Below are 26942 nucleotides of genomic sequence, written 5' to 3' on the forward strand. Positions count from 1 at the left end.
TGGAAAACTGCAGAAGGGAAGGTGCCGCGCCCGTTGGAGAGATACTGTACATTCTGTCTACAAAACTGCAAATATTATTCAATAAAAGCATTAACTACTTTAGTTTGAGATCTTGCCATAATTATCCAGTCTTTTAGCCAGAAAATTTTACTTGAGGGCCAAAGTGGCCCCTGAAGATCTTTTTAGGAGCCAATTTTTTAGGAAAGGGGCCACTAAATTGAAAGCTACAGAAGGAAAAAATGCATCAGGGTACCAAGGGAAATAAAACAGTTTATTAGGATCTATGATAAAATTTAATAGCACGAGCTTTTTGAAGGGTTTCTACTCAATAAAGTTTCTTTTGAACCAGATACTAGTATGAAGGATCCGTGCGTTACAAGAGAACAATCCTTAGGCCTACATGACGTAGTCAATGATCAAGGGTTTGCAATGCATTATAAGGCGATTTCAAACACGGTCAGCCATTTGGAAGTTTTCCGATATGAGAGAACCAATACATCAGAGCAAAAGGACGGATTGACTTCTTTTCTTATGATGAATGTTTTAGAAGCAAAGATCTTTCAATATGATTTTTCTAGAAGGACATAATGTGTGACAAAATAACCGTTATTGATCGTCAACACAGAGAAATGTAGTCGTCATTATGCCGTATTATGGCGACTAAACCAGAATTTTTGGTCGCCAAGGATGAAATGCTTGTTGCCTTGACGACCGTATCTATCACAGTTTCGAGCCCTGGGATGGCTTTTAAAATATTATGCCTGCGTTAGGCCTGCAGTCTTGTAAAAGGAAAAGGGCCAAATTGGCCCTTTTTTCGTTTTTCTGGGGACCATCTCTGATTGTAACGCGGGATTTCCGCAATGGCGCGCTCTGGCGAAAACACTGATTATCTATCAGACTTGAATCAGCACGGTCACTAAATCGGCATAAAAAATCAAGAAAATTCCTTGGGCTTCTGAAGACCTATCATCCCACATAGCCTGACTCGCCCAGCATGTGCATTCCCCCAGACTCATTGAAGTTAAAATTCCTTTTTTTAAATGAGAATCCATCTTTTCTACATGCCATATATTAAGACACATTTTCCTGTTTCAACTTTCTATTTCTATATAAAGCTTAAAATCAACAACTGAAAATAATTTAGGCTTATCTATTAAATCTGAGCACTCATCTCCAGTCAATCCTCTAATCTGAAACAAGCAAGAAATCGCCTTTGCTTGAAATAATAAATTAATCTTACATTTAAAAGCGCAATTTTAAGAGAGCGATGAAAAGCTCTGTGTGTAATTATAAGTTTCCTGTTCTCTTTCACAGCTCCTCGTCTCTAGATTGATGACTTAGAACATGAAGTCCATAAATCATCGATCTTGAAACAAGCAGTTGCTGAAATTTCTCCTGGCAGGCAAAAACTTGGGAATAGCGTCGAACTTCCAAACTGGATTGTATGCACAAGTCATACAATAATAAATTGTGTTGATACATGTAGTCTTAAAAGTTTTTAATAGCAACCGCTTTCGCCAGAATTTTCTGAACGGAAATCTCAGGTTTTAAAACATTAAGAGGAAATACGCCTTCTTCATTAGAAGCGTAAATCGCATGATAAACGCCAAATATTATCGCTACTTCAAACAACAGCAAACTATGATTTGTAAGAATAAAAACCTATTTTCGCTTTTACCTGACTTAAATCATTAACTGACCGTGACATGCTAAGTTGACACGACAACTCAGGCCTACAATGCGTAAGGTGTTGTGTATTTGTGATTTAGTTGTTAGTTAGTATCCTGCGTTCCAAAATATTACTGGTCAGCAAGAGACATCCTTGCATTCAGGAAAACCTCATTCCGGGATTGTTGCATCATTCATCGCGCAAAGTAAAGAAAGTCATCGATTATAGGCTGTGAAAAACACTGAAATAAAACTGTTGGCAAAGATGTATGGGTTATTGACCAAGCTTGTTCGGTTAAGATGGCTGGATATTGGCCAAGTTCTTTTTTGCGTGTTCATGGACCAAGACGGAGTCGAGGTCCATAAACTCGCAAAATAAGAACGAGGCCAATATCAAGCCATCTTGACCGAACAAGCTTGGTCAATAAAGGTTTATCATATGGCTTTCGCGAAAATTTTTCTTGCGGGACATGGCGGGAAGTCCGGAGCGGGCAAGATAGCTCCCTTTTGCCCGCTCGGGTAGCCAATCACAGCGCAGGATTTGATTCATCTTGCCCGCTCACGGAGCTAGCCATATAATAAAGTTTCTTCTTAGTGTGATATCTTAAAACGGGCGTGGGAAAGACAGCGAGAAAAATATCGCAAACTTCGAGGAAATTTTATGATTGAAATGAAGATATAGAAATGGTTTGGATTTTCTGCCGGAACGACCGTATTATAACAACGGAAATATCGGGTGTCAAAACACTAAACGGGGTTAGCCTTCACGGCTAAGCTGACACGACAACTGGTGTTTTCCGCCCCTCAAGTTGGTTCCCTGCTGACAATTCATTTGACAATTCATTATTTTAAAAAGTTTTACATTTTTCCTTTCGTTGCTACGTGCTTTTTAATGACAGGGCCACCCAAGGTCTTCTCTCAAGAGGATGAATATTTGCACTCCACGGTATGCTATACAAAATATCGGAAAAACCTAATAAATATCGGGACATACTTTCGATGATACGAAAAAAGGTGCTTTGCCCTCACATTAGTGCCAAGCGGTAGTTCATGGCTCTGCTGATTACGTCGATGAAGGGAATTGGAAAAAGAACAAGACATTTAGACAAATTGTTTGAGGAAATTTCCAGGTACAGACTGAAGAATTAGCTACCGGATATAGGAGTGGCGAATGGTAAATGCGAGACTTTGCGAGACTGCGAGACCAGCGTTTTTCTTTGCGAGCCCGAGATATATTGACTGTTTAGATTGCGAGACCGAGACTTCAAAGTGTTTTAGGTGCGAGTACGAGGCGTTCAGACTCTTAAAATTCGAGCTAGCCCCAGAGATAGTTGAGAGCTATGAGAATGAGCTAGAATGTGCTTGTACAGAAGGAGCCTTGTGTCAAAAATACTTGTGCTTTTACACAAATAAGTTCTCCGACTTCGTGGGTTTCATCATGAGCGGTTGTGTGTGGCTTCTTGATTCCCCTTTTAGCCTTTTGGTCAGCTTCTGCAAACAAGCTGGAACTGGAAATTCGTCTATAACACACTACGTTACAATATCCTAGAACAAGATAAATGTTTTTCTGGCGCCAAACTGACGTTACGGTAGGTTTTGTAGCTTTTTGTGGAATTCAGACAATTTAGGAGAAGTTAGGATTAACCTTTTCTCGGAAATTTGAAAGTTGCTTTATTGAAATTCAATATCAGGAGACGAGAAGACGTCATTTATAAAAACAAACAAACGTATCGGGACTTCGATGCGTTAGCCTTGCAAAAATAGAGACTCCGAGAGAGCTTCGTATAAAAATGGAGACTGCGAGACGTACATAAACCGCCGAACAACGAGACTGCAAGACCCGTGAAATTCGACGAAAATTTTCCGAGAAGCTGAGATTTTGAAAGACCATTCGCCACCCCTGGATATAGAAGCTAGAATTGGAAAGCTTTCGTAACCATCCACTTGGCTTGATAGTTTAAATTAAAAGAAAGTAAGTAAGAAAATAATTCAGTAGGCTGAACACTTAAATCTAAGCATTTACCTAAAATCAAGCTATTTTGAATGTAAGAAATTGTCCTTGTTTAAAATAAAAAAAATCAATTTTTCATTTGAAACGCGATTTTAAGCGACGAGATGAAAACTGACAGTGAGTAAAGTCCACTTTCCGTTCTCTCTTGGAAATTTTGTATTGGCTAAAACGTATCGATCCCATTTAGACAAGAGCTATAAATTAAATAAGATCTAACTGGTTTGAAGTATGACTTTCAAGGATTACCATACAACTACATCACGTCGTCGATTGAAACGTGACATAACCCAACGAGCATTTGCAAGACAAATATCATAATAAATATTACCAGCAGCGGTTCGGAAAAGAAGCCAGCACTTCTCTTCGGGAGACAGGAACGGAGATTGGACTCAGAGGGCTGTGAAATGACGCTTAGACAAACCGGTCTACTGACAAGTTTCTAAACTACCTCCCCGGAAGGAGTAACAATTCTAGCCATGAGTTATCAAGCCGACCACGCTCCAACGAAAAGCTCACCAAGGAAGTCCTAAATCCGACCTCGACCGACGAAGCAAGAGTAGTACTTCTCTACTTTCCTACCTCTGCATTCTGCAGAGAGGAAGTCTTTCTACATTTAAAGTGAAAGTGAAACCACAGAAAGAAAATAGAGCGGTTTTCCTTTGAGCGACACGATTGGCTTATATAACCACAGGCAGCCCAAGCTCTCTCTATGAACCACACAAGCAACACAATATGGCATCGAATTATAAGGGTTTATATGGGATTTTCTACAAGATATCCATGGAAGAGAAAATTCTCAATAAAAATGGCGTAACTTATTCCATGCGTGTGTTGTTTGCTCCTGGTGTGGTTATTTTACCGATTTAACGTGATTTAACCGACTTTTTTGAATTCCGGTTTCCCCTTCATTAATGAGCTAATACTGTTAGCTTAATACTGTTAAAGACTACTCTAAGCAACTTTGTTTACAATTATCTTCAAAGATATTGCTTATTTCGAAACGCACGGGTTTTCCGCTTTTGAACTGATCACGCGATAGCCTACGATACTTTGTTTACAAACATAAGATAGTGTGTATCTCAGAAAGGACGTGTTCTTATTCAGTTAAGAGCTGATAAGCCCCAAGTACCTTACGAGCGATTGATACTAGAATGGCACTCAGTTTTGTTCTTCAAGTATTTTACGTGCGAAAGATCTGGAAAGTCGCATTAAAATATAGTAAGCTTTATTATCACACAGCTAAATCACAAAAATTCTTTAATCAAAAAAACTCTTTAAGGGGGGTGGACTTTCCATCACGGAATCGTGTCTATGTTAAAAGCTGCGTGATAAGTAAATGATTTGAGTGTAAGTGCCGAAACGGCCAGTTAATTTAAATAGTTAACCCTTCGAGGTAGGAGACAGTTATAAAAACGTGTAAGATTTCATGCCACACAGTATGCAGAGCTTCGGTGCTTGTTGTGTTTACATACACACTCTGCTAAGCTAATATTTTTCAAATGACTAACGAGAAGTATCGCATAAATAGCACGTACCGACAAGAGCTGTATCGCCTGCACTTTTCTTTTTTTTAGTAAAACATTTGTTAAGGATGCAGGTGTTTTTCTTGACAGCACGTCTACTTGGCAACCTGTGTGCAGACTATATCCGTTTGTTTCACTATTTCCGCGTAAAACACGGGAAATAGGGGTACTTGACCCCTCTTGCGTCAGTCATCATTTTCCATTCAATTCACAAGCAAGTTCAAATGCTCAAGGCAAGATATTTTCCCAGGTATTGGCAATACTTGAGTAAGTCTTCGTTGAGAAGCCGGATAAATTTGTTCATTTGTATCATGCGCGGTGTCTTGTTCATTTCGAACAGCGGGGCGACAGAGCCAAGGACGAGGCCAAAGTTTAAGTTGACCGCTAAAAACGAGAGGGAAAAGATTTTCTTTTCTCTCCCTTTGCTCGTTTTATTTTGCACAGTCAATTTTGAAACAGCAATGTTGGCAATTCATCGAAACTAAATACCTGAGGGCGGTCCGTACTAGAAAAAGTTAGACTGCTCAAAGAGCCAATCAGAATTCTCCTTTCCATCGGTGGCCAGTTCACCATTTAGTATTAAACAAGCCATATCTTTCTATTTTTTCTAACTTTCTATTCCTTCTTTTCTGAAACCAGAAACACGAGAAAAACCTAAGTTGGCTCTTAGAATTGCGCGCTGTACTATAGGAGTATTGGCCCTTGGTCTTTTTCGAGACGGATCTCTCTGCCTACTGTCAGGGTCTGTCAAGACCGGGGGCCGATATTCTTCCAGTAAGGACCAGCAAAGCATTCACGTTTGTTTTAACTTTGAAATTTAAAAGTTGAGTTTTGAACTTTTTAAAAGCTATATTTGCGGTATGTAGCTAAATCACGATTCGCTAAGCGACCTATGTACCCAAACGCAGAAAACGTTACCTGTTTCGACAAGAACAACATGACGTAACAACCTGATTGTTTTTGAATACGCTGGCCAGTGTTTCCGTCTGTTCATAAACAAAGATGGCGACCAGTTTTGGCTGGAAGAGAAAACTAGATCAAAATGTTGCTCGGAAAAGGGCAAGAGCATTTGATGAAAGTAACCAGATACCTGATGATGGTGAAGATGAACCATTTGAATTGGACTGGCGAGTCCTTTTAGTTAAAAGAGGAGCACTGAGCATCGAAGATAAGGTCGTCAAAAGCAAGCGACTTCAAGACGAAGGAGTTTCCCTCGCGGAACAGCAAAGGTTTGGAAGTTATACATTCCTCTGAAGTCTTTGTTTTTAGCTCTTCATTGGATTTCTCAGTCTGGCTTTCTCAGGATTTTACCAAAGGTAATAGGCCCTTGTTACCTAGGGTATACATTTGTGAAAAGCTTGCGCTGGGGTGTTAACGTTGGCGGGTTGGTGGAGGGGAAATTTCAAAACATTGCGAGGTTTATTCGGATTGGTTTCTATTTAATGATAATAATGACTTTATTACTGTGTCAATTACATCTAGCAGTGGAGAATCCCCACTGCTAATAAGAATTATCTAAAAATAATATACAGAAAAGTCCTACAAGAGAAATTAAAATTATAAGCTTATCATAGTTATTTAAGTGGGTATTGAGAGGAGTTTGTTTTTGCGCCTCCCTCTCTTTCTTTGATTACCAACATGCATGCCTGGTGATGTCCGGTGTGTTATCCAACATTTATATGCAACCCGCTGAACTAAAATTTCGCAACTTACAATTTGATTGCGTTTTTGATGTTGATAGGTACTGGGAGGCAATCACAAGGTGGAATGAGGCCATATCTTTGACACCGAGTAACGAAAAGCTTTATGAAATGAAGTCACAGGTATTAAAGAAATAGAAAACAATTTCTGTTTCTATAAAGTTAAATAAACACAAGTGAAAGTTAGAGTAAGACATGGTGCAGGAACATGAGCTTCAGGTGAGGGTGTCCACAGCCTTTTTGAGTTCTTCCAAACTTTTACTTGTGTTTCCATTTTATAACAACAATAGATTGTGAGCTCAAGATTTCTATGAGATGAGAGTTGATGACGCTGAAAAGAATCATTGCTTTAGTGGAATTGTAACTAAAGCTCCTTCAAATAGGGATTTCCAATTCTGTCCCTAAGTAGTATTTAAACTTCACGCTTTAGCAAAGTTGAGCAGTCAGACTTACTATTATTGTCACCTCAAACTTGCAATTGTGTAGGTGCACTCCTGAGTTTTTCATCAGTTTCAAGTTTTTAAATTCGAGAAATGGTGATAAGTATGCCCTTCTTTTAATCCTGTATGGTTCAGGAATTAGACTATCCAGTTATGTTTCAAAATCCTTATTGTGTGATGGTAGTAGTCATAGTAGTAGACTTTATTGGAGAGGGTAATATTTGACAGTAACAAAACTGATAAACTAATGGTCCTTGAAATAAACACAAAAGAAAATTAATTAAAATCACTCTGTACAACCTATAAATATGACTAATTTACAATTTCTAAGTAGTAAAAATGTAAAACTGCTAGATACTAATACATAATTGAGTAGTAAATTGACTTTTTAAAATTGATTTAAAAGGTGATCCTTTAAAGTGCTTTGTGCTTAGACTATGCTTAAGATTGACATTCAGCTTGTTCCATTCTTGGATTGCTCTTACAGTGAACGTCGGCCACCTTCCGTACATCTCTTGTAGCGAGGGCAGGTTAAATTTAGATTACAGTATCTAGTTGTTTTATTATGGATATCAGAGTTGACATACATGTAGATAATGATAATCATGGTAATGATACATGTAGATATTATTATTACTGAACAGTCATTGGGAACACATGCCCAAATAAACAGTTTTCATTGTACTGATAGGAAAATTGTTGTTGTAGTAGAAGAATTCTCCGTTTCTGACTCACTGAATGTTCTTATTGGGTAACCACAGCTGTATTAAATATTTGCAAGTTTAGAGATACATGAGTACCTGTGCTTTCTGTAAAGAGGTGGAGATGATTGATGTCTGCCAGAACTCAACTTTTTGTCTAGACTTTTCAGTCAGTGTGAAATGCAGACTGCAGACTGAAGAATAGACCAGGGGTAAAATGCAGACATTGGGTGAAATACTTGTTTCATACACAGTCAGGGTGTAAATGAATGAGATATCTGACAGGACTCTCTTTGCAAGCCGACAGTGTAGACTGATCATGGGGTGTCAAGTTTTTAACAGATTATTTTTTAAATTGCACAATATTATCTAGATACTATTGGAGTTGCATGAGTTATTTCCTGCTATACAAGCTGCAGAAAAAGCTGTCTCACTGAACCCTCATTGGCACATCGCTCACCAAACACTTGGCCGTGCACAAATGGGGTATGGTGATGTTGAAATGGTGAGTTTCATAATTTTTATTCTCTCAAGTCTGTCGTTTGTATTCCATGTTTTTCTTCTCCATCCTTGACCATCCTTGTTCCTGTATTGATTATTATCATCTCTTTGGTGTTTTCCTTCAATTTAAAGGACATTTTTAAGCTCCTTAACTGTTGCTCATGTCAAATCATGGTAAAAACAAACAAACAAACAACCAGACAGACCAGCACTGTGAAACAGAACAGGTGGGATGAAGGGATCCAACCTATCTACTTGGCTCCCTCCAAGTATCCATTTTATATTTTGTTCAGAACACTTGCTTAATTCCAATCTGTCGTATTCTTTTCCTCCTCTGGGAGAAACGTGCCAGCAAACTACATGCAGTGCTGGCATAAAGTTCTTCAAAAATACTAATCTCCTAAAATTTTCTCTCAAATTTCTTGATGCCATCTTGGGGCTCAATTTTCTTTGCAAATGTCAAGATTATCAAAAGGTGAATAATAATATAATTGTATTTTAACTTTTAACTTTATGGTAGGGTGTGAAAAGTTTTTCAAGAGCTGTCCTGTTACAACCTGATGATTTAGACGTAAGAAAATCTCAATAGTTTTTAGCAATCATGTTGTTATATGAGTTGAATAAATTAATGTTTACTTAATAGTTTGTGGAATTCTTAGACTGAAATTGCCTTTTAAATTTATTATTTTGGGAAATTAATTGAGGAGAACGTAAGATAATAATATTGACAAGCCATGTCAAAGATTTACTTGTTGCTTTTCCCTCTGTCAGAAATTTAAATACTGCTACATGTACAAGAGACTTTTTGTTGGACTGACTATAAATCCAAACTTTATTTTATACTTTGCATACAATTCTTACTGCAGATGTGGACTGAAGACTTGCACTGGGCCTGGAAACTGAGAGACCAAAAACGGAAACAGGAAAAAGATAACAGCAGCTCTAGATCTATTCAAGATACCCAGGAACTTCAGGAATTATATGCTGAAGATCTAGATCAAGATGATGACTTTCAAGCATTAATTGGATGCAATGTCAAGAAAGAGCCATGAAAGATGTTACCAGATGATAATGATTATTATAATCAACCATGTTTGTTTCTGGAGTGATAGGTTCCTGTAACAAGTACATTCCATTTGGGGATTTGAATTCAGGTCACATTTCAAGTCACACCATGACAACCTGGTGTACTTGAAGTCATGTACAGAAGCTTAGAAAGACATGTCATACCTGTAATCTGGTTGCAAACTAAATGTGAGACTTGTCATACTTGTAATCAGGCCACAGGCTTAGAAGAGAAGACACTTGTAGTCAGGATGTGTCACGATTTGTAACTACTTGACAGGAGAATTTAGCTTGTTACATAACAAGGCTGTGGTATAAAAAAAAATTGTGAGGTGCCCTTATATGAAAAAAGTAACTTATTCCAGTCACCCAGAGGCAAAGGTTAGTTACCTGTGGCATCCGGACACTTCTAGAGCACAGCTCTGCACAACATGTCACACTAACTTGTAATCAGGCCACAAGATTGGTTTAAGACCAGTCACACTATTTCTTGTGATCAAGTTGCAAGCTCAAATTGCAAGATGTGTCAATCTTGTAATCGGGTTGCAAGTTTAGTACATGACATGTCGCTAAGCCCATTGCAGGACCTCTCGCAGTTGTCGTTAGGTCTCCAGTGAAGTGCAAGACCTGTGTGTGACACTTGTACTCAAGTCTCAATCTTAGTGCAGGACCTGCCGCACTGGTAATCAGTTCAAAAGCATAGACTTAGTGCAAGACCTGTCACATCTGTAATCAGTTCAGGAGCTAAGTACTGGACCTGTCAAATTTTTTTAGGTCACAAGCTTGGTAGTGGGGGTTGCGTCAAATTTGTCACTTGCGTTACGACAAAGTTCATTTCTCTGTTATGGTGGTTTAACACACTTTTCAGTAAAATCCATTCTTTGTCTCTGTCTATTGAGAAAATCATGTGTGCTGTGTGTTAGCTACTCAAAAGTGCTTAGGGTATTAAATCTGAAGGTTACTCTTGGAATCAGTCACTGTTACGGTCCGGGTTATTAATGTTTTATGAATATCAACAAGAGAATGTGAAAGGTAACTTGCAACATCTGTAGAAATCTCCGGTCCTACAGGCTAGTTTAAGCTTGCCAGAAAATCACGATGAAAATTAATGGCAAGGCAAAGGAGGCCAAGAACCTCTGACTTTTCTTGCTCTACAATCTCGAGAGACTTAAAGTTAATTATACAACTTAAGGGCGTAGCTAGGGGTGTCCTGGGATGCCCGTGATCCCCCTTTTGTAAGCCTTTTTTAAGCAAACAACCTTCAACAGCTGGCGAAAATGCCATGACAATATCTTGGCAATTGTTGAAAAGTCAGTGTGACTCCGCCTTTGAGTAATCCTGGCTCCGCCACTAACTGTCACAAACAAGCTCATGACGAATGTAGAACACAATTTTTTGTGCAAATCAAACTTACATCTTTGCAAGCAAGTTCATTTTCAGTCTAAAATAGCCCCAAGGTTACTGATAACGTGAACTAGAAAAACAAACAAATCAGAGACAGTTCTGGCCTTATGACATTCTTTTATTCATTGAGTAAAACCATTACATTATGTAATTTTATCTTTTATAGTCTCTGCAGCGAAATAAAATAAAATTCCTAAGCTAAAATCTCCAGTAAAAAGTGTTGTACCAACTCTCAACAGAAGGTGAATACAGATGTCTTGTTTCGAGGGGTAACTCAGTAAATACAGCTAACTAAATTATTGCTAAGTTATACATTATGGTATTACTTCTGTCTCAAGATTAACTGAAATGATACATTTTTTATATTATTACAGATAATTTGTCAAAGAGGAGTTGCTAAAATTCACAATTTTTTTTAACTAATCAGGTTATTGGGTTGTGGTGTCATCTTTTCAGCAAACGTTTGAAATAAGCACAACACAAACATGACATCAGTTTATCTTGCACTGAAGCTTTCTTCATTTGTACACCACATAACACATGCTGTGAAACAAGTACAGAAAAAAATCAAACACATTTTTCCCTTTACTCAATGTAGTTTTTGATGCAAAAGAAAAAAACAAGAGTAATATAGAACACAGAATCTTAGTCGAGGTAACATGAAAAATACTGCCTGCAATTCCCTGTTGTGGTAATTGAGTAATTATAATATAAGGTAAAAATTACTGAAATGGAAGTTCATCTTTCATGCCATACTGTTTGCTATACAATTTTTCTAGGCTGGAATTTCAGACACTTTCGGGAATTAAAGATGCTTATGTTCAGATGTAGATCAGTGTTGGTCTAACAGCACACAAATAATCACATTTGTACGTGTGGCAGTGGTTAAGTCTTAGGGTGGGAAATCATTCTCTAGAGATGTTAAAAAACATATTTGTTGGCATAACTTGACTTGCACACTGGCATTCACACTTACATGCACTGTAGTGACATTTAATTTAACAAGCTCAATAGTAACGTTTAACATGTTACATGTATATATTTATGTATATCATAATCAAACTTCAAAACATCAAAGAAAAGTTATTGCATAAATCAAATCCTTTGCTACTGCCAGAACACTATGAAACAAACAACCCCCAAGAAGTCTCTTTTTACTGACTGAGACAAAGACAAAATGGCAAATTTTCCTGTTCATGGACATTGAGCCAGTCCTTAGATGCAAATAGCCTTACAAGTTTTACATAATACACTCTTACTCGGAACACTAAAATGGACATCAGTACCAGCCTGTCAATTCCTTACACTCACTAACTTAACTCACTCACTTAAACTCACTATCAGTTCATTGTTTAGTGTGTTGCATACCCCCTAACCCTTTCAGTTCCACAGCTCAAAATTAACATCAAAGTCTCCTTACAGAAAGCTACACATTTCATTTAATGACAGTGTTGAGAATTTGCTGGAGTGTCAAGATGATATCCCTTGTCAATAATAATTTTTGTCATTCTCATCACCTATCTTCTTGACTATGAATTTCTATCGTAAGAAAAAAGTCAGCTCTTGATAAGGCTTGGGACTATTAAGAGTTATGACTACTTTCATTTGCTCATGCAACTTCAAGGATAAAAATCATTTACGTCAAAAATAACTTACAATTAAAAAAAAGTTCTATGACATTAAAAAAAAGGTAAATCATATTTGATGCCTACAGACAATAATTGCAAACTGAAAATGCCACTTAAATTGATGAGAGACCTGAATCGAGAAAGACTTTGCTCACACAGATAAAGTTCAATTAGTTACATGTACCAAAGTCTGTACGATACCATGTTAACCATGCATTCTTAAAGAGAAAATAAAACTTGCATGGTTTCTTTTTCTTTCATTTCTGCATTCCATGTAACATTATTTTGAAACTAACTCTCTGTTTAGGTAGGTGCACGTCACTAACACATAATGCTGGGCTTTTAATTTCTCATCCCACAGGGGGCTTCATGACCCTTCAATAAGATTTTCAACTTTTTTACATTTCAAAACAAGCAGATTTCTTTGTTACTGTAATATTGCAACTAGTTGAGTTGCACTGTTAAGTCAGTGCCAAATAAAACTTGACCCTCGCTGTGTCTTGATCATCGGGTACTGGTGCTAATCAGCCTTCTCTCCGTCAGTCTTCTCATATTTAGTAGGTCGCTCACCCTTCTTACTGAACTTCTTCACCAAAGCATCTTTAAAGCTCTTCTTCTTCTTCACTTTTGTCCCCTTCTTCTTTGTTGGGCTCTCTGGCTCAGGGGAATCAGCATTGGGAGCCAAAAGCTCGCCATCTGCACCATCCTCATCTCCATCCTCTGTGTTCTTTTCATCACCAGCATCACCATTCACTTCTGTTGTGACCACAACTGTCTTCGACTCCTTTGTCTCATCACCATTGATCCCTTTCTCAACATGGACTGACTCTGTGATCACAACTTTCGATGACTTCACAATCACTTCTTTGTTTTCAGGGGTCTGATGAAAGAGAAGAATTAGTTTTTGATTTTGTGTACAATCTCAACCCCATTAGACAGTGCTTTTTCAATTCATCACACAAAATTAACAGTTTTTGTTTAGTAGAAATCTTTTTATATTTACCTTCATGTTTGGAGGACAATGTTCAGTTAAATGCCCAGAAAAGCAAAATGAGGTACATAAGTAAATGTTCATTTACTAAGACTGGATTGCGGAGCTATGCTTAACTTACCAACAAGAGTCATTAAATATATATATAAAAAAACCTTTTAATTTTCCATTTCAATTTTAAGCTTGTGTTGTCCGTATTGGATAATATTGGTCTCGTTCTTTCTTTTTGCAAGTTTATTGGACCTTGTGGCTTGGTCCATAAACCTGCATTAAAAAAAAAAAAAAATAAAAATAAAAAAAAAAAAAAAAAAAATAATAATAATAAGATTTTCAAGGCCAATATTTCTCCAATACAGACCTCATGCTACATGTAGTTCAATAACAAACATACAGGTGTATATCACCAACACTAAAGTAAACAAATTACTAGAATGGTCCAGGGGATAAGTACCTACAATCCCTGACAAAAGTAGTTGGGACAGTTGAGCTAGATCATGTATCCCCCATCCCCCCTAATTAATGTTGAAAAATGTTGTGTTTTTCTCAACAAAAAGGGCCAACATCACCTGATTATCAACATTGTAAGTGGGGGGAGGGGTGAATTTACTTTGTGTCCCAACTTTTTTGTCTGGGATTGTAGATTATTTTCCAAGCAAGCAACCAAACAGGCCTTTACCTGCTCCAAGTCCTTGTCAACCCTCTCTGGTATAAGATCCTTTATCGTAACAGGTTCATCACTTTCCAGCTCAACTTTCTCCTTGTCCTTCTTGTATTCAGTTGATTTTACTGGGGTGTTCAGCCATTTCACACGGTTTCTGTATGTGTTTGCCCGGCCAGTGGAGTGTGCTCTTCTGACAGATGTTCGTTCAATTTCTGGAGTGTAGTACAACTTTGCGCGAGTGGATGACACTGTTGAAGGAGTCGTGACCTCTCTTTCAGCTGGCTTTTCACCATGGAAAAGTTCTGGATTTCTGTAAATGTAACCCGACTTGTAGCCCTGCAAATTAGAAACCAGACAACAGTCAACAATTGAATTGTGAAAGTGACAGCATTTTACTACAATCTGGACATGAATTCCTCTACAAACTTCCAACAGATTGAAATGCTTTTCATGCCAATAGTCAATAACTGAAGTATAAATTAATTACAGTCTGTACATCACCCTTGGGCTCAAGTAACATTTTTCTACAAATTTTCAACATAAATGCTTGTCATGCCAACAGTGAATAAATGAATTATAAGTGATAAAATCACTACAGTCTACATTTTTCTTGATTTAGAAGTAACATTCCTCTACAAATTTTCAATAGAAATGGTACCATTGCCTTTGTATTCATGTACAGGTTGAAAGTTTTAAAGCTTGTAGGATCAATTTGGTCCACTTTTAACTTATGTACATGAACATTACGTCACAAATATAATTAAAGGGAGGGTTTCACAGTTCGGTGCATGTCTGTATTATTTATTCACCTGTGCACACTTTTTGGCACAGGTCCAGTTTTTCATTGTTTATGAACCAATCCTAAGCAAGTTACCTAATTTCCCATCTATAGATGTAAAGTCATCAACTGTAGAATAAATGGTATGGGTCAACACTTAATTCAACGGTTGACAGTGTCAGTAAAATCCACTGAATTTGGTCATCTGTCATCCTGCCTAAACTAACTATACCTGTAGCATGTGATTACTGAACTACATCTATGTGGGGTTTTTAAAGCAATAACATTGATAAGAAGTGCACAAAAGTAGTTTGATATAGGCCCATTCCAAATGCTGCTCCATTCATGCACCGAACCTAACTGATGAGTTAAGTATGGCAGAAGAGCGGTGTTTGAATCAGTTTGGTTTGGCAGGTTAGGTTTGGTGTGGCAAACAACATTAAATTTGGCAGGGTCTGTAGCACTATGCGACGTTGGAGCGGCAGCTGATTCATACGGCATTCTCCTCATATGTTGAACCTAAAGCATAAATTACTGTAATGTATTTTTCATACAATGGGACTAATGATTGCCTCAAAATTGAGTGGCATGACCAGTCAAGCATGAAGCTCAGAGTCGTCACTAAAAATACCAGTATGGCCTCGATTTATGAGAAATGGGACTGTATAAGCGAGTTCCTCTAGCGCAAATTCATTTTTTGCTTTTTCTTCGTGGTAATAGCTCAGCTTATGAGATTTCCCTTTAACAAGTCGAATTAACCGGGAGAAAACCTGTCTAAATACAAACAATGAACCTTGAGTTTGAATTTGCTTCCCTAAATATTGCTATAACAGCGAAATGTTAGTCACAGCTTTTCTATTTGGACAGAGTTCTTGAATATTCAGAACGCATATTTTCTCGTCGAAAATTGTTCCCACCGGCTTCCCGAATTAAGTTCAACACAAGTACGCCATCTGAACCAGTCATCGCTTCAAAGTCGCTCTTAAGTCGAACTTTATCAAGTTTGGTTCGGCACATGAGTAGAGCGGCATTTGGACCGGGCCTTAGAGACATGCACCGAACTGTGAAACCCTCCCTTTAATACTAATGTATGTCACACATGCGGCAGACCAAGGTGTACAGGGTTAGTCTGGCTTACTGCTTATTTACAAGCTGTATGTGACTGTTAGTAGGCCATATTTAATTTTGTATTCTTGGAATTGGACTGGACTGGCATGTAATGTAGGCTCATGTGGGGAAATAATTATCATTAAAAAGAGATTAAAATGTCAATTGAATTGAAAAGACACCCCATATTAGCCTCAGTTGGAAGCTAGTTCCAGTCTAATGTCAAGTAAATTACATGAAATATGAGCTGTTATATAATTGCCACATGTTTGGGATGAGGGGTTCCTTGCCTTTTAATGTGGAAGAACAAACTACATATATATGGGTTATTGACCAAGTGTGAAGTCAAGATGGCTGGATATTGGTCAAGTTCTTTTTTTGCGAGTTTATGGACTGAGATGAAGTTGAGGTCCATAAACTCGCAAAAAAAGAATGAGGCTAATATCCAGCCATCTTGACTGAATAAGCTTGGTCAATAAAGGATTTATTATATGGCTTTTGGGGAAATTTTTCTTGCGGGACAAGGCGGGTAGTCCCGAGCGGGCAAGATAGCTCCATCTTGCCCGCACACGGAGCTAGCCATATAATAAATGCATATACAGTGTGGCTCACATAGTCTACAAGATACAGTGTATACATGTACAGTACTCCACAAAAGTGGGTTTCACCAAACTTGCTGTACTTGAACATACCATAGAATCCAGTAAACGCATATATGCTTCAAACTCCATCTCTCCTCTTTTCCATTTCATTTCACTGGAGTTCACTCCCCCGCCACCTTCTTGAGTTGTCTCCTTTACTTGATCTCTTGCAAAATCTTCGCACTTAATCAGGTTGTCAACTCCAGCAGCAACAGCTTTCACCTTCAGATATATTATATAGTATTATGAAAAACTGGATCATAGGATAATGCAATTCAAGAGTTTTCATTGGCTTAGCCATCATGGTATACGTGCAATTATACCATGCTCTACAAATATGGTGAGCAAAAACATTTTTCGGGGGCGTTTTTATCTTTAATTTGTTATAGTTTTCTACATTTTGGGGGCGTTCTTAACAAAACAATTATTCCACTCGTGCTTGTTGGATACAAGTGTGGGATGATCATAGCCAACTTGGCACTGTGTACCTTGTAGGCTATCTATCATCTCAAATCCAATGCAAGCTTGTGGAATAACTGTTAAATAGTTTAAAAAAAAAACATACAAGTTGTCTATGTTGTGAATAACTATTCAAGCCACTGAAATTACAGTGCCACCCAAAATAACAATACAGTAATGGTGCATAATTTATCATGGTTTGCACGCTTGTGTCACTGACAAACCACAGGAGGATTCAGTTAGTGGAGATTCAACTTAAATGCAGTGGAGGTGCCCTGGCTCATGGTTAGTGTGCTTGTCTCTGGATCAAGCCGTCCGGGTTAGAGACGTTGTGTTGTGTTCTTGGTCAAGACACTTTACTCTCACAATGCCTCTCTCCACCCAGGTGTGCGAATGGGTACCAGCGAATTTAATGTTGGGGGTAACCCTACGATGGACTAGCATCCCATCCAAGGGGCAGTAGAAATACTCCTGGTTGCTTCATGTTATGGAAACTGGGACAAGCTCCTGCCCAATGGGCCACTTGGCTCGTATGCAGACTTTTACAACTATAACGTACATGTATCTTTTACTGTTTAGAGTAAAACTTTGCTACTTTCAGTGTGATCATCATGCAGTAACTTCCAATTTTTTTTATTTTTGGGGGGGGTATTGCTTTCTGAAATTACATGTACAATAAAGCCTAGTTTACACTAACAACATAACGACATCATGACACAACCACATAACGACATAATTGCCTTATGTCGGTAATGTGAACATCGACATGACTTTTAGCTAGATGAAAAATGGAGCTGGAGATTGCAATTGCAATAATGTTGCTTCTTTCTTCTTTTGTTCTTTAAATTCCTTCATACTTTTGACATATAATATTAGATAGCATCGAACCGCTTTAGCAACTGCTTCTTCATCTATCTGAGCTGTCAATATTTCCTGCCTGGCAACAGTCAATTCTTGCTCAGCTGCCGCCATTTTGAAAATAGTGCTGGTGGCAGACTGGGTTGGACAATTCTTGCGCCGCTCTGATTGGTTCTTTGTTATGTTGTTATGTCGATGATGTTCACACTTGTTCTAACAGAAACATAATGCCATATTGACATAGACATAATGACATAAGGAAAAGATCAGCTTTTTCCTTATGTTGCTATGTTGCTATTACATGTATGTCATTATGTCAGGATGTTCACATTGCCAACATAAGAACACAAGGTCCTTCTTATGTTGTTATTTCACTATGTTGCTAGTGTGAACTAGGCCTAAGAACTCAAGAATGCCAAGTCGTGAAGGTGCTAGTAATAGTACGCTTTTAGGAGACTGTTATCTGTAGAATTCTATTGCTGTGTAAGGTGTAAATCAATTTCTAGATTGTGTCCAGTGTCCCAGATAAGTGAGAGATCTCAGGTCAAAACCCCGACAAGATCAGCTACAAGACCCAACAAATTAATTGGAAATTTATCAATAATGATTTGGTGGGAGCAGTGGGAATTGACCTGTTGGAATTCCTTTTTGACACCCTACCTTAAAAATTTATCTGGAACCCTGATTGTCTCTTCTCTAATCAGCAGACAATGTTAATAGTGATTTACAAAGAGTGCAGAGTATATACAAGGACATAAATGTAATTACCTGGAATGAACAAGCCTTCACAGCACTTTGAGCCAGAGAAAATGCTTCTTCTATGGTCTCCCCACAAACCACAATACCATGATTCCTCAGAATCATAGCCTAAGAGAGAAAAGTTTGTTCAGAAGTGTTTGCTATAACACAATAATTAGTTCCAAGTGGAATTGATAAACTTAATAATAATGATTATTATTAGCTGCAAATTAATACAATATTGCACCATGTACAAAGTGCCCCAATTAGTAAAACAGAGCTGTTGATGAAGGGTGCCCACAACCATGCATGAAACAAGCTATTTTAAAGCAATTTGGTGAATCACTTCAACACAACAACAACAGGCTCCCTGGTGAATAACTGACTAACAATGTCAGTAGTTGAAGTTTGATGATACTTTGCTACCTACATAAACGTTAAAAAAAAGCAAAGCAAAAAGATGGAGGGATAATAGCAGGGGAGAACAAATTCCATTTCAAGGTCCACTCACCTTTCATTAAAATTTATAAAGTAAAAACCTAAGTGTATATTATAAAATAAGTAACATGATTTGCCGAAACAAATTTGCAAAATAAAATTGATAAAATACAAAAAAGAATTAATAAGTGCTAGTTTGAGTATAGGTAACTTCAGAAGGGAGATTTAAAGGAATCAATGCTTGATTTACACATGACATGAGAGGGGAGAGAGAGTTCTACTCATTGACATAACAATACCTTGCTTTCTTCACCCAAGTCTTTCACTATTGATTCTTTTTCTTCTTCATTAGAGAAAATGCCTCTAAAATCATGGTAGGCTATTTCACCCAACTGAAAACAAAACAACAAGATACCAGTCATGACACAGCAAATATGTCATAGCAACCACAACAGTGCAATTATCGCTTTACATTGACAATGTTTAGATTGTTTGCTCTCTCTCAAGAAACCAAGATGAATAGCGTTTATACAAGTATCTGCAGCAACATGAACAAAGTTTGTTTTCAGAGCAGTCATTTACATTAATGTAAATTTTACATTTATGTAGTTCTCATTTCTTTTTTTCTATTATTTTATACTTTCACCACTTATTTTGACCAATCGGATATAAACCAAATGATCACATCTGTGCAGGGTGCAAAGATTTTCAGGCTAGCCCTTTGGGCAAACTAACTCTAACTTACTAGTCTGAGAAACATTTTTATGTACCCCCCAAAATTACTCTCTTGCTAACTGTACTCCTGTGATTGAATTTTATTAAATTCTCTCAAGAAAATTTACTTGCTCTTGGAGCGAGTGAAGGATAGAATCCACTAACTAAATTGCAAAATCCACTAGTTTCAGGACACCACTTTCTTTGCATGTTGTCTGTCAACAGCACAACTAATGACAAGGACTTACAGAAAGTGCTTCAATACATATTGGTAGAAGTCCACATTTCATCGCCGACACCTGAAAACAGCATGAAAAACAACACAATTGAAACCTACCAGTCGAGAACAATTCAGCATTGATGTCAATGTACAAATTGATTTAATTGCTGATTTACAGACATTGTAGGCAAGGATAGAGATCTTTTAGCTTAAGTTAATTTAACTCCTGAGCATGCTCCCAAGCCCACATTTACAAAAGATATACAAATGTGTAGTTCCAGAAAATATCCATACCTCTCCCACCCCTCTGGAAATTCCAATTAAGCTTGAAGTATTTCTTTAAATTTTACTCGTTTTACAGAATCCCCCATCCCCTGAACATTCCAATCCTTGCTGCGTGGGGGGAGTATGGATATTTTCTGGAACAGCACAATGTATCATGGTCAAAGGAAGATAAGCATTTCCTGCCCTTGTTTCTTGGCTACCATGGGATTTTAACATTCACTTTCAATTTTGTTTTTCTAGCCTTGGGCTAAGGTGTGCCTTATTTTGTAGCAGAATTTGAAATCAAGAGAATTCCCTGGTTGGGACTTCCACTGATCATCTTGTAGAACAGACTCCAAAAACACAAATATGCACAAGAACTCAGGAAAATTTCTGTTCATAGGTGGGTGGCTGTGCAAAACCTTAAGCTTGTGAAGTATCTTTCTATGGTCATGGGCTATGTTATGGCTGTCAGGAATATTGAATACAAAACACTAACACTAACATTTAAATAGGGGCAAAAAGCATTTACAATTTTCCAAGATCTAACAAGTCTAAAATTAAGAAATTGAAGAAGCTAGTCATAAAAGGGGATAAGTGACGATTTTGGTTGCTTTTCTTTTTTCTTGCTCCAAATTAGCTGAATTTTTGCATGTGGTCTTCAATGTAATAGAAAAACGTGTTCCTGTATTTTTGCCGCTGGTTTTTGCTTCGCTTTATAAAGACGCCGCTAGGAAAACCGAGTGGTTTTTTGCATACGCAATATCCTGAAAACGAAGCAAGGTTTAGCGCAAAAACTACGGGACATTGCTAAACATACCTAAACAAAACTCTATGCGAAATTTGGAGCGTTTTCGACAAAGTTCACTTTTGATTAAAATACCTAACGCCCTTTTCCCGCCGAGGCTGCAAATAAACGAAGCCGGGCCTTTGTTATGATAAACAGAGCCGATCCTTTGTTATAATAACCAAGCCAAGCCTTTGCTATAAGTCGAAGTCTCGCCTCGGTTTATCATAACAAAGGATCGGCCCGCCGCGACCGCAGGGACTTTGATCTCACTTAGAAAGCAGCAAAATGTCAATTTCACGCAACGTATAAGCTCAAAAATGTTGATTTCAGGTCAAAAAAGGTTTAAATGTTGATTTCACGTTAACGCGTGACGGCAAGGATGTTGGTTTCACTTAGAAACCAGCAAAATGTCAATTTTACGCAGCGCATAAGCTCAATGATGTTGATTTCAGGTCTAAGTAGGTTGAAATGTTGATTTCACGTTAACGCGTGACGGCAAGGAGGTTGATTTCTCTTAGAAACCAGCAAAATGTCAATTCCACACAACGTACAAGCTCAAAAATGTTGATTTCAGGTCAAAAAAGGTTGAAATGTTGATTTCACGTTAACGCGTGACGGCAAGGATGTTGGTTTCACTTAGAAACCAGCAAAATGTCAATTTTACGCAGCGCATAAGCTCAATGATGTTGATTTCAGGTCTAAATAGGTTAAAATGTTGATTTCATGTTAACGCGTGACGGCAAGGATGTTGGTTTCACTTAGAAACCAGCAAAATGTCAATTTCACGCAGCGCATAAGCTCAATGATGTTGATTTCAGGTCTAAATAGGTTAAAATGTTGATTTCACGTTAACGCGTGATGGCAAGGATGTTGGTTTCACTTAGAAACCAGCAAAATGTCAATTTCACGCAGCGCATAAGCTCAATGATGATGATTTCAGGTCTAAATAGGTTAAAATGTTGATTTCGCGTTAACGCGTGACGGCAAGGATGTTGGTTTCACTTAGAAAACAGCAAAATGGTAGGAGCCCATGATGGGCTCCTGAAAATGGTAATTTCACGCAACGTATAAGCTCAAAAATGCTGATTTCAGGTCACAAAAAGGTGTAAATAAAAATAAAATGAAACAAATAAACATTTCAATAAACACTTTTTCAAATACGGCAACGTCTTCAATGGCTAAAAAATCACGAGATAAAACATAGTTTTCGACAAACGCGATCGTAGCTTTATGTCACGCACCGCCATAACTTCCAAGTTCAAAATGCGCTGGTACCTCTTATGCCTGATGAGGACAACAACTTTGGCGGCTGTTTAGTTTTGGATTTAAGAATTTGATGACTCCACGTGAAAACACTCTATAAATAGGGCTGACAGATTAACAGATTAACCCTTCTGCGCAACGTACGGGTCTCCATACATCTGCATGTCCCCTGATCCCAGAAGCTCAAAACACTACAAATCATGCCGATTTGAAATAAAATCAACGCAAACTGGATCACAGATCTGTTACAATCGATCGCCACTTGCTGGCCATTATTATGTTTAAATCTAGTTACCAGTTCGAGAAACGTCCGCAGAACGTAATCGCAATGCATGCCGGGAAGGGTCTTTACACCTCGTGCGCGGGAAGACATGGCGGTCGATACAAGACAAATTTTATAAGTCTAAAACCAGTTCTCGCTTTCCAAACTTTGACGCTAGCAACGCTTGGCAAATGGGCCACAACTCACCAGAGGGTATTTTTCTTGGGCAAGAACTGCTCTTGGACTTTGCTACCTGGCTCGATCTGACTTCGAACGCCGATAACACGATTATGGTATATCAGCTGCCTTCGAAGTTTCAGAACACATTTTGATTCTTTAAAATGTGCTGATGACTTACGGGTTTATCGAGGCTTTATGATGCCTCTCAACCACCAGGTAGGCACACAAGGTACTTTAAAACAATGCTTAAGATATTAGTTGACAGAGCTCTAATACGGCACATCTCTTTTTTGTTTGATGGCATTTCGTTTGATGCTCGATTGATTCACGTGTTGTGTTCACGTCACAATAACCGGTGTAAACAATCCGTTCCCAGATTTCCGCTCTATATGCTGTGGGATTTGGTTTTGACTTCATACACTATAAACAGTCTGCCTGTTTGCTGTTCAACAAACAAACTCCTAAAGACATGGCTAGGAAAAGCCAAGTTTTTTGCCTACGTTTTAACTCGAAAACAAAGCAAAAACCAGCGACAAAAATACAGAACCACATTTTTCTATTACATTGAAGACCACATGCAAAAATTCAGCTAATTTGGAGCAAGAAAAAAGAAAAGCAACCAAAATCGTCACTTATCCCCTTTTATGACTAGCTTCTTCAATTATACATGGCATCATGCACACATATATAAATTTCTGCATTTATAAAACTAAATAGATCAAATTTGGTGACACCCTACTCTAGGTTGGCTTAGCAAACTATTTCAGACATAACACCACAAAGAAATTGAACATACAATCTACAAAGAACATGCATTTATGTTTGCAAGCATAATTGCCACTGACATTTTAAAAACAAACAGGGTGTATAACTTTCAAATGAGACTAAAGAAACCTGTTGAAGTAACATTATCATCCAAGTTTAAATAGGAAAATGAGCTTTCTCTAGAGTTGGTGAGCTTACAAAAGCAATATCAAGATAAATAAAAGGCTAGTAAGGATTCCTCTGAAAAGAAGGCTTCCTTTAATGTACTTAGACAATTTGTCAACTAAAACAACTGAGCATAATAACTTTCAATCTAAAATCATTTACACTAAAACAAGTGTCAAATTAAAGGATGAAAAAGAACTTTGAGAACGTTCCAGAATAGTAATCAGCTGACCATCTTACAAATGAGACATGCCTCTAAAGATCTCTAGAAACTTTGCCAATTTTTTTTAAACAACGGACAAAAAAGCGAAGATAAACTTAAAAAAAAGGATACAATTTACAAACACAGAAATAAGAAAACTGTTTATTGAAGGTCTCGGCTAAGCCCACCTCGCATCCAATGTAGATGTTTAATTTATAGCCTTTTCCAAAGCCATGAATAGGAGATTTATTCAAATCAAGGAAGCCCCTGGTCTAGCCCTGAACAGGTGCTAAACGGTAAACAAGAGGGATTAAGCTTAAGGAATACTCCAGACTTGACCCATCCACGGATTGTACTGCAGCCAATACAGCCCCAACCGTGAAATATTAAATAAAGAATTTAGAACGGTGACGAGCTAGTTCGAGTGAAACATTCGTTATCAATATAATCAACCACAGAACGCCTCAATTCAACAGCATTCTTTCCAATCATTAAAGTTTCATTTTTATTAATCGAACTCGACATTTGATTCCTTGCCTTTGGTTCCACAGACATGAGTGATATCATTGCGACAGAGAATGCTCCTGTGTATGTATCGACCGTATGAAATCCAACCCATTATTTAATGGTAACATGATGAAAGCGAAATGTACTCGTACGTGCGACCGTTTTCGCTTTCCCCACAAACCAACCCTATGTTCGGTTTTATTGCTAGGTTTCGTCCGCATGAAACGCCTCAGAAAAGCCATAAAGCACGGGCAAATTGCTATCGATAAGAGAACATTTAATTTAGGCGTTTATAAGGCTTTTTTAACATGGGAATTACAGTAATGCTGCATAGAGTTCACCAATTTGTGACGCGCGTTCGAATCCAAAACGCGGTTACCTGCAAAAACAGTAGACCCCTGCCGCTGAAATCACAAAAAGTCACGCGAAAAGCAAAACTAACTTTGCTCTGTCTTCAATGGACATTTCAACAAGGTCGGGAAACAAAATGACAAAATGAACAACACTAATTTTGCGCACAAGGATATTGACATGAGCAAAAATATGCAGCGCATACCGACATGACGTATCATAATCAAGACTAGTTTGTCGAAAAAAACGCGCATAAAACAATGCAAACACCACGACTGTTGCAGGTCACAAAACTGGTTTCCTAAATTGTAGTTTAAAACTTACCGCCACTATAGCGTCTTGGTGTAGATGGATAATGGCTCTGGCATCCTTCCTTGCTCCATGGATCGCAGAATGGAGCAACATACCAGCTTTGTTCACACCGAGATTGGTGCTGCCTTGATCAACCACACTTCCATCGGGATTAACTTTGAGCAGACTAGACGCTGTCACTTCATTGTACAAGAGTCCAAAGGGATGAATCAAGAAGCTCTCTTGGTCAGCCGACGGGCGAATCTAGCAAATGAAACCGACAACGCTTATTGTTACAATCAATTTCTTACTATGAGCACGCTAGCGGCTATTCGCGACAAACAACCCTCGACAACTTCAGAAAATGTCTTATCTAAGTATTAGCAGCAGAACAAACGTAGAATTGTGCACAGCCCTTCGAGAAATAAGGAATTAACAGCTAAATTCAAAGCAGTCACGTCTGCGTCTGCAGCCATTGAAAACAAGCTATTGTGACAGAACGTCCGCGCGCGAGACAAAATAAATATTCCACTAAAATAGACTTATCCTAGTAGTACTCACAGTTATGAAACTATAAAGGCCGGTATTCCATCCAAAAAGATCGACTAGGCGGTATGTTGAGGCCAGTTTACAGCGCAATAACCTCTCTTGCTTGGAATAATTCAAGGTATCGGAGCCTCTGATGTCTGCTATCGGGGTGACAACGGCCGACATACCTCCTCCGTAGTAACTACTGGAGGGAATGAGAAAATCTTGATAAGTACGAACGCCTTCGCCGCTGGATTTAGGCCCATTCTGAACATAGGTTTGAACAAGGTCTTCCAGTTCATCGCGAAGAACTTTGTCATTCAGAACAAGAGAGACACGCTGTCGAAGCTTCAGACCACGGACATCGCGAACAACATCTTCCGGCCTTCGCACCGCTCTGCCTCTCGAAGGGGCGCTAAATCTCCTCGCTTTGCCATCGATGAGCGGTTTGTTAGCCTTCCCTGTCGACATGTTGGCAAATACGGCTTAGGTTGAGAGGCCAAACCGAGAAAGAAGCGTTTTCTGAATGGCGATCACACCTTCGTAAAACGCCCAAAGCACGCGCAGAAAAGTCGGGAATATTCACTGCTCATGCGTTACACTGGGAAAGAGAAAGTAAACTAATTTCATTGGCTAGAATAAGGGCACGTGGTCACGATCATTAGATCGCGCGCAGGAAAATTTCCAAACACGCACGAAGACTTTTTGGCTGAAAAATCGCGCTTTATGGAGATAATGCGATTACTTACCCAGTGTTTCTTAAACTGACTCGAAAAAGCAGATCAATTTCAACTTACTTTACTAAATTAAGACACTGCGATGTTTATAGCAAAATATTTGGAAATTTATTTGAGGGCTCAAAACATCAAAACCTCAAAACACCAAAACCACCAGATTAAATCCACTTAGTGAATTTCCGATATATGCAGCAAAATTGCGATTGCAAAAAAAAAAAAAAATAATAATGCTTTACGTATATATCTTGTGGATTATCTAAACCACGATGGACGTTTATATTTCCGGAAAAAAAAGAGAAAAAAAATTAACTCTAAGGTATAGTCCAGAAAAGGAATGTTTATCTTGAATTTCCAGATTTTATTAGCTTTTATTGCAGCAGATATCGATCTG

The 26942-nt window shown here is 38.2% G+C and overlaps 2 protein-coding genes across 2 annotated transcripts; one reads left to right on the plus strand and one right to left on the minus strand.

Moving 5' to 3' along the window:
* Positions 1-6174: 6174 nt before the first annotated feature.
* Positions 6175-10579, plus strand: LOC110061217 (tetratricopeptide repeat protein 33-like). The gene is made up of 5 exons (XM_020768048.2): positions 6175-6431; positions 6944-7025; positions 8417-8548; positions 9065-9115; positions 9411-10579. The coding sequence occupies exons 1-5, from the start codon at positions 6205-6207 to the stop codon at positions 9594-9596; spliced, it is 678 nt and encodes a 225-aa protein (XP_020623707.1). The 5' UTR covers positions 6175-6204; the 3' UTR covers positions 9597-10579.
* A 534-nt stretch (positions 10580-11113) lies between these two features.
* LOC110061216 (alpha-adducin-like) lies at positions 11114-26394 on the minus strand. The gene is made up of 8 exons (XM_020768047.2): positions 25848-26394; positions 25320-25550; positions 20275-20325; positions 19612-19704; positions 18905-19003; positions 16871-17041; positions 14309-14629; positions 11114-13521 (listed from the first exon to the last, which is right to left on the minus strand). The coding sequence occupies exons 1-8, from the start codon at positions 26283-26285 to the stop codon at positions 13162-13164; spliced, it is 1764 nt and encodes a 587-aa protein (XP_020623706.2). The 5' UTR covers positions 26286-26394; the 3' UTR covers positions 11114-13161.
* Positions 26395-26942: the final 548 nt, after the last annotated feature.

Source organism: Orbicella faveolata, unplaced genomic scaffold (assembly GCF_042242905.1).
Source record: "Orbicella faveolata isolate gen_17 unplaced genomic scaffold, um_ofav_v1 contig_1, whole genome shotgun sequence".
Lineage (NCBI taxonomy): Eukaryota > Metazoa > Cnidaria > Anthozoa > Scleractinia > Merulinidae > Orbicella > Orbicella faveolata.